Raw genomic sequence first — 7,176 nt, 5'->3', positions numbered from 1 at the left:
TATTAGAATACGGTAAGAGAAAAAGCGCCCCCTGTCAGAGAGAGAGATAATACAGAGAATATACATGGTGATATGGACAATAGCTTCTTTTGAAAAATGGAATTCAAAGCTAATATCGTCCTCATGTAACATATGATCCTTCCAATTTTCATTACATGAAGTCAGCGCAAAATTCTAGCAGCCAGGAGTTTTTTTGTAGTTGTTTAATACATCATATCTCTGGAAAAGCTAACGAGAAATTTCTCTCAACTGCTCGGAAATTTAAATGTACAAATATCCTTTACATTCTTCGCAACGAAGTGGAACCTCGTTTCAATGTTTAAATCATTTAATTTCCTCTTTTCCTTCATGTTAACGAGTTATCTCTACGTATTTATTTTATGAAATTGTCTTCCCACAGGGCCATAACGGCCTGTTCGCAGTGAGATATCTGAAATGGTTTTGTTCAAAATACAGTTAATCTAACCAGTGATTAAAATACATTTTTGGCACAGTTCTCGAGCCCTGCTACACTTTGCTTTCTTCAGGTTTGATCTACACTAAGATAAAATTCCAGAGAACCTAGCCCTTACGTATGTACATTTTCATACAAGAGAAATCAAAACCGAGTTAAGAATGTTCAGTTGTTTTAGATTAACGCTAACCGCTTTTTAAATGATCGACTCCTAGTCGTCAAGCCTCTTCAAATATTTCATTCGTAATAACCGTAGACGGCAACTTAGAGAAGGTGAGAAGTTTGTAGGGGTGTCACTTTTCTTTTACTACTTCCTGTTCTGAGAAACTTGTTGTCCTTCTCTTAACTAAGCAGGCATAAGATTCGGGCGACCAAGAAGGTTATGTTCTTCCACCTATTGTTTTATGATGTTAATTTTCCTTCAAGTGTGGTCTCTCGTAGCTGATCAAACTGTTCATTTTTATCATTTTCTGTCGCCACCATTCCATCACCATTCTCACTCGCAATGTCCGCATGACTGCTCTCCATTTTCTCTGGATCCAGACCTGTGGACGCCTTGATCATTGTTTGACTCTGTTCAGTACCGTTTGCGGCGTTTTCGCTTTCTTCTTGTTGATGATGTTCGCCTTCATCGCTCGTGTCTTTGGTTTCTATGCTTGTATGCTCTTTGTTCCAATTTTCAGTAACTGCGACCGAATGGGTGCCACTACTAGCATAGTTTACATCATTAGGTATCTGTTCTGTTGGAACTGATCCATCAGGACTCGTTATCTCAGTAGTATCATCCTGCGCCGTTAAATTTTCACCACTCATAGCCGCGGAATCATCCTTAGTGATCGCCGTAGCATCTCTAAAATCGTCCACTCTTTTTCCAAAAGTTTGATCCTGACTTGTATCTGAATCGTGAATAGCCGATACTTCTTCACTTCTCTTTAGTTTGTGTGATCCATCGATTTCTTGGGAGGTTTCTTCCATGGTTTTCTCGTTGTTACCTCTCAGAGCCAGGATCTGATCCACTCCCGAGCGTCGTCGGGGCTTTTCATCACCCGAATATCCTCGGGTCTGTTCGTTTTCCTTAATGTGAACACTGCTAAGGAACGCTTGAGGTAAGTCATCTTTTCCAGTTTGTAACGAAGGCTGTTTTTCAACGGTAAGACGAAGTTCTTTATTACTGCTCTCCTCTGTACTACTCCGTCTCTCCAAATTTCCATTTTCGTCGCTCTCTTGGGCTTGATGTCGAGTATTTTGGTCAGCATTTGTCTCATCCCTTGATTCACTTCTCATTATAAATGCAGACTTTGGGTATTCATTGGGCAGCGAATTTCGTGCATTTCTTTCCTCAATGATGGAATAATCTTTAAGACATTCCTCCAGGTTTTTACGCACTGCAATCAAAGAGATGATACAGCCGATTCTTAAGTAAAAACAAATTATAACCTCTGGGCCACTACAGCGATATTTGTATGCAAGGAGAGAAGCGGTGTGAAGCTGAACCGGGTTTTTACTCAAGCGTCCTACGAGCAATTTGGGAAATGTATTACCAATTTCTTGCGACAAAACTACTTTCCGTGTAAAATTGGGGAAGAACCGGTTGAAAGCTTGCTCAAAATGAATATTAGGCAGATTTACGCGTTTGAAGAGTAAAAGACAACGTCTTCTGTAACAAGGATGAGGAGTGTAGCAATAGCTTGGTTTCTCTACTTTGGCAGAGGTAGAGCGCATTTCGATGGAGCACTTAGAACCAAATTTGAAATAATTCGCTACAGTCAATCAGACATAACTTAATATCACAAACAGCGAATGAGAATTCAAAGTAAATCCCTGTTAATTCGCTTGCAGCCCGGGAAAACGACAGGAGTGGTGTGATTAAATCACGATTGGCTTTCTTTCCTGTTTTTTTTCCTCTAATTGGCAATGATGCTGTTGGAATTAAAAAAAAAAGCATCACCGCCATTACTGCCTCTTCCAGTGATTAACTAATTTTTGTAACGGATTGGGTAAAAGAAAGGCGAAAGTTCTGTAACTGGTGACGATGCTACTTCAAATATGAAAAAAAACCCACCATCATCGGGTGCTTCTTCCTTCAGATTTTCTAGTTCTAAACAGTATGAAGGTCTTCTGCTTCCACCAGTCATTTCCTTCAGCATGCGAGCCCGCTCAACCTCCATTTCAGCCCGTAAAACAGCAGTCTGCTCTCTTTCCTGTGCCATGCGCTGTCGTCTATACGCAGCTTCTGCTCGCTGTTGGGCCGCTACTGTCACTTGGGACTGGGCGCGAGTTTCTGTCGGAGAGATGTGTAATGAAGTTCATGGAGAAATATTGGAATAAGGAATCTTTAGCTATCAGTCTACAAATACGGCAAATAATGTTAGTATAAATAAAAAAAAAATCAAACATATATCAATGGTTCGTATACAGGTATAAAGGGCAAAATAGGCGAAGTTCCGTTATTCCTGCGTATCGAAAGACTTAATGGATTGCATGTTAAAAGCGTGAGATCGAAAATGATGATAATTCGCACTCAGTCCAATACCAAAATTCCAGACTGTACGAAAATAGAAAAGCGTAGGCATCTCAAAACGAGCGCTATTTGACCTGGACTTCGCAATTTTTTTCGTAGTCGGATAACAATGAGGAGGAAGTCACTTGCTAAATTAAAGTAATCCTTCCTTGCCCTTGTTAAAAAAAAAAAATCCTGAAGAACCTTGGTACAAAGCTCAGCTCCGAAACTGCCTTCCTATCGGGCGACTGCTGCCAATATATTCAAAGATAAAGTGGCAGATTTGATGATGACATCATCTAATAGTTAACCGTTATCGGTTACGACGAATACCACGCGGCTCGTGGCAATCAGTTTGTTGGCGTACGTCGTGAACTTGATCAGAAAATAAATTGAAAAAACAAATTAACTGAAGCACCTTCACAGGTATGATAAGATGCTTGAACTGCCTCTTTCAAAAAAGTACTTGGCCCTTAGAGATATATTGGCAATGTATATTTTATGACTGGAATTGACTGAGTAGAGAGCAGAGGACGACACGTAACAAAACTTAATGTCACAAAAACTAGTATTAGCTTAGCATTCAGTTCTGCTGACATTGAGCTAATGCAAAACGTCCGTTGTTGTGCAACTAATATAAAGAGCATTCGAGACTACTTGAGGATTCAGGGACTCAATAACAGTTAGGACAGTGGCCAATCTCTGGATGAAGCCCTCTAAATGACACAGTGTACTCACCCTCATCCAGAGAGTAAGTGAGATCAAAAGAAGATACCACGCTGGACTTTCCAATGCTGCGTGTGAGAGGGTGTGCTACATCACCTAAATCACTGTCATGACGACAAGAGCTGGTGAACGCCCTTTTGATCGGAGATGAGGTGGTCTCTGGCACGATAAACGGCTGGAAAATGGTCATAGTCATCTCATCAGTAACTCTAGGAGCGAGGGGCTTTTCAAACAGGTTATCCACGAAAGGACCACCACTGATAAGGTCATTCTGCGCTGCTCGTGGGGTAACGATTTGCTTAAGGTTTAACAAAGGTCGATCAGTTGAATTGACATCGGCACGACTACTTACTCGATGTTTCTGCTGACCGGTTAATGATGAACGTAAAGCTTTTGCTATTCGCCCCGATGAGATACGGCAGCTTTTATGCCGAGTTCCAAAAGAAAATTGTGTGGTTCTCACAAACCTCGAGGTGTGGAGCAACCGCTTCCGAGAGCAGGACTTCGGCAGACTAAGAGCTGGCAAACGTCGTAGCCTCAACACATTGGCAGATGATTGGGATAACTCCGCAAAACACAAGGTGTTTAACGGCTGCCTGCGAAGGTACGCCATGAGGGCAACAAACTGAACAGAAAAACTAAGCAAAGTGCTTGACGTTTTACCAAAGGTAAAATTCGCTGCACCAGTGAGTCACTGAACTAAGGCCCTTACTGAAGATGCTCACTTACTTATAAATCGATGATAGCAATACTGGTGCCTGCAAATCTGTCCAATGAGCAAAGCTGAACTCCAGAATGGACATCTATTTAACTCCGCCTTCAGTTTAAATGATAAGGTTACATGCATGTCTCAAACGCTTGGTTAGTATTGCAGTGTTCAGATAAGAGATTCTAGGCTTTTGGGAGCCGAAAAAAAAACTTTTTCTGATTAAAAATGATTTGTTATTCCTGTTTGTAGTAAGATTTTTAAGGTGCTGAGTAATTCAATCCTGATGAAAGTGTTTGTAATTTTCTCCAGCACTATTTCAAAACCATCATCCATTCTATCCTGAAAGCATCTCAACCACCATTAAAGCTTTTATCCTAATTGTGTGATCAGATAACACGGAGATACTCAAACACTACTAAAGCATGAACGCACGAGCCATTACACTTGAATCTGCTATAGACAATACAACATCAAGAGGCTTTTAAAAACTGATGTAATTTCACGTTATGGAATAAAGATAATTCTCAGTGTGTTGAATATTTTTGGTATGCGCTGGCCTTATAAATTTTAAAGGTAATTTGGTCTTGAACAGAGGTTAGATTCTGCGGCAGACTCTTGGGGTTTGGCACTGAGCCGTAATAAGCTCTAACTTGAGGAACACGAGAGCTTTAAATCGTTTGCGATGAAAGTTAAAGAATAAATGACAGACACGCACAAACTCAGTTTTAAAGCACTTAAGATACAGTGTGAGTCGAGTACAGCCCTTAGTGGCATCGCTTAAAACCTGGTTTGAAATATACGATCTAGATGTTTATTTACATGGGTACAGAAGAGATGCTTAAAACTGTGAAATAGGACAAGGAGATTGACTAGTATGGAACAGCTGGGAACATTTTTAAATTGGCAAGAATAGGGACAAAAACTATATCTGTATTGTCAATGATTTTTGGAATCGATTCTTCGGTGTGCCCGTGGGAAGGCGAATGATTGGCAAGTTACACGAAATGAAGAACGACGTGGTCACATCTATCAACAATATTATCCATTTGGGTTTAATATATCGCCGAAAAATAGATCGACAACACCAGTGTAATTGAAACTTTCAACTTAAATCCATTTACAGCTTCTTAGTTAAGTATATTTTGATGCGCAACAATTTTTCAAGGTCTTGTTTTGGTATTGATAAAGGTCGAACATGTAACAAGGGCCGACACGTGCCATGGTTTTATCTTCTCTTTTATCATTTCATGATTAAAAAGAAAAAAAAACTAGACTTTCTGGCGTCCGTAAGTCAGGATACTTCTGCAGAAGTGAAGGCTCACCACTTGACCGAAATTTTTAGGAATGGTTCCTTGTTTCCCTATTTTGTTTTCTAAGGTAAAAATTTCCATAATATTTAAATTTTGTCTCATTTGTAGTTTCCAAAATTTGTAGCAGACTGAGTAAAGATTTAATTGGATTTCATGACTCCGGGCGCTGCTTTGTGATTTACTTAAAATATTTACCAAAGTTTAAGCCAACATAGTTCTCAAATTGTTCTGATCTCTCCCTTTGGCACCTCAAGCCTTAAATACTCTGTTGTGAAAGAAAACCTCTTATGCAAACCGTCTGTTGGTCTGATTATTTAAACAAAGTTTAGTCTTTATGTGGCAAAACCGCGTCCTAAACAATCCTCAATTTTGCGGAACCTTTTATCTGAACATTTATTCTTGTGACCAATGTCAAGAGGGCCGAGAGCTAACAATGGAAAGACATTTATTTCATCAAATCAATACTGAGACTCACTGATTGTGTAAAACCGTGGTTTGGGTTAGACCTCGCGTAAATGACCGGCCCGAAAGTCCCCCCTCCCCTTCCATTGTTCAATCTGTTCGACTAGAAAAGCAACGATTAAAAGCTTAATTCACATTTCAGTTGTAACGTCTACTATCAAACAGGAGATCATCTCATAATATCGCATGCTGAGAGAGTATATCACTCAAGAAAATTAAACTTATGCATTTTTTTAACGAGCTTTCAGATATTTTGCAAGACCGAAGAATGTTTATATCATTACTAACCACCATCTCAAAATTGATTACCTCCTAAATTCAAAAGATCCTTCAGTCAGACTCTAAATTAATAAGATAGTAGCCAGAAATCTTGTCACTGGACCATTAACTTTCCATCTAAACCAATCACATCATTGAAAAGTTGTCAAACGATACTCAGTCAGATCAAGTAATCGCGGCAAATGACACTTCCTAAAGTTGTTATTTGTTAATCTTTCTTACGAACTACTTTCCGGGCTGAATGACGTAAATTTGAAAGACCAAGTGGCTGCAATTAATTTTTAATTTTGCAATTTTTTTTTAATTTTTTTTTTATTTTTAATTTTTTAATTTTTTTTTTCGCAAGTGTAATGACCTTATACCTCTAATCCGTTTACAGCTTATTAACTTTGACACAAAAGACTGCATGTGGCGTTTCACTCCACGTCAGATGCAGAGCTCTGTGGTAATAGGCGGGTACGCGAGCGGATATGAAATTCTGAAGCTGGGTTGTAATGACGGCATGAAAAAGTGAAGCTTTGATGCCGGAGCCGGGCAAAACGAGATTCCGAATTGGCGTGAAACTTCTGATGACTAACTCTGATGAATGTGATGTACACGATTTTTCTTGCAAAGACTGACCTAATTGTTTTTAAATGTAGAGTTACTTGGTTCCAAATGAAGAACGAAGAGAACGAATTCTACGTTGAAACATGACTCTCGTAGTAATAAACTTAAATGAACGGAAATAAAACAT

The 7,176-nt window shown here is 39.4% G+C and overlaps 1 protein-coding gene across 2 annotated transcripts; it reads right to left on the bottom strand.

The window, feature by feature from the left end:
• Positions 1-310: 310 nt before the first annotated feature.
• On the bottom strand, positions 311-4,920 carry LOC113668194 (uncharacterized). Of its 2 annotated transcripts, XM_027184072.2 has the most exons (4): positions 4,033-4,428; positions 3,693-3,855; positions 2,517-2,735; positions 311-1,839 (listed from the first exon to the last, which is right to left on the bottom strand). In XM_027184072.2, exons 1-4 carry the CDS (start codon positions 4,291-4,293, stop codon positions 857-859), a joined length of 1,626 nt encoding a protein of 541 aa, XP_027039873.2. In that variant the 5' UTR covers positions 4,294-4,428; the 3' UTR covers positions 311-856. The 2 variants fall into 2 exon arrangements, with proteins under 2 accessions (XP_027039873.2, XP_027039872.2); XM_027184071.2 differs by having other exon boundaries at positions 3,693-4,920.
• Between the last annotated feature and the right edge of the window lie 2,256 nt (positions 4,921-7,176).

The sequence above is a fragment of the Pocillopora damicornis genome, chromosome 4 (genome assembly GCF_964200805.1).
Source record: "Pocillopora damicornis chromosome 4, jaPocDami1.2, whole genome shotgun sequence".
Taxonomy (NCBI): domain Eukaryota; kingdom Metazoa; phylum Cnidaria; class Anthozoa; order Scleractinia; family Pocilloporidae; genus Pocillopora; species Pocillopora damicornis.
Note: the sequence above shows the minus strand (reverse complement) of the source record. Positions and strands in the feature narration are given on the sequence as shown.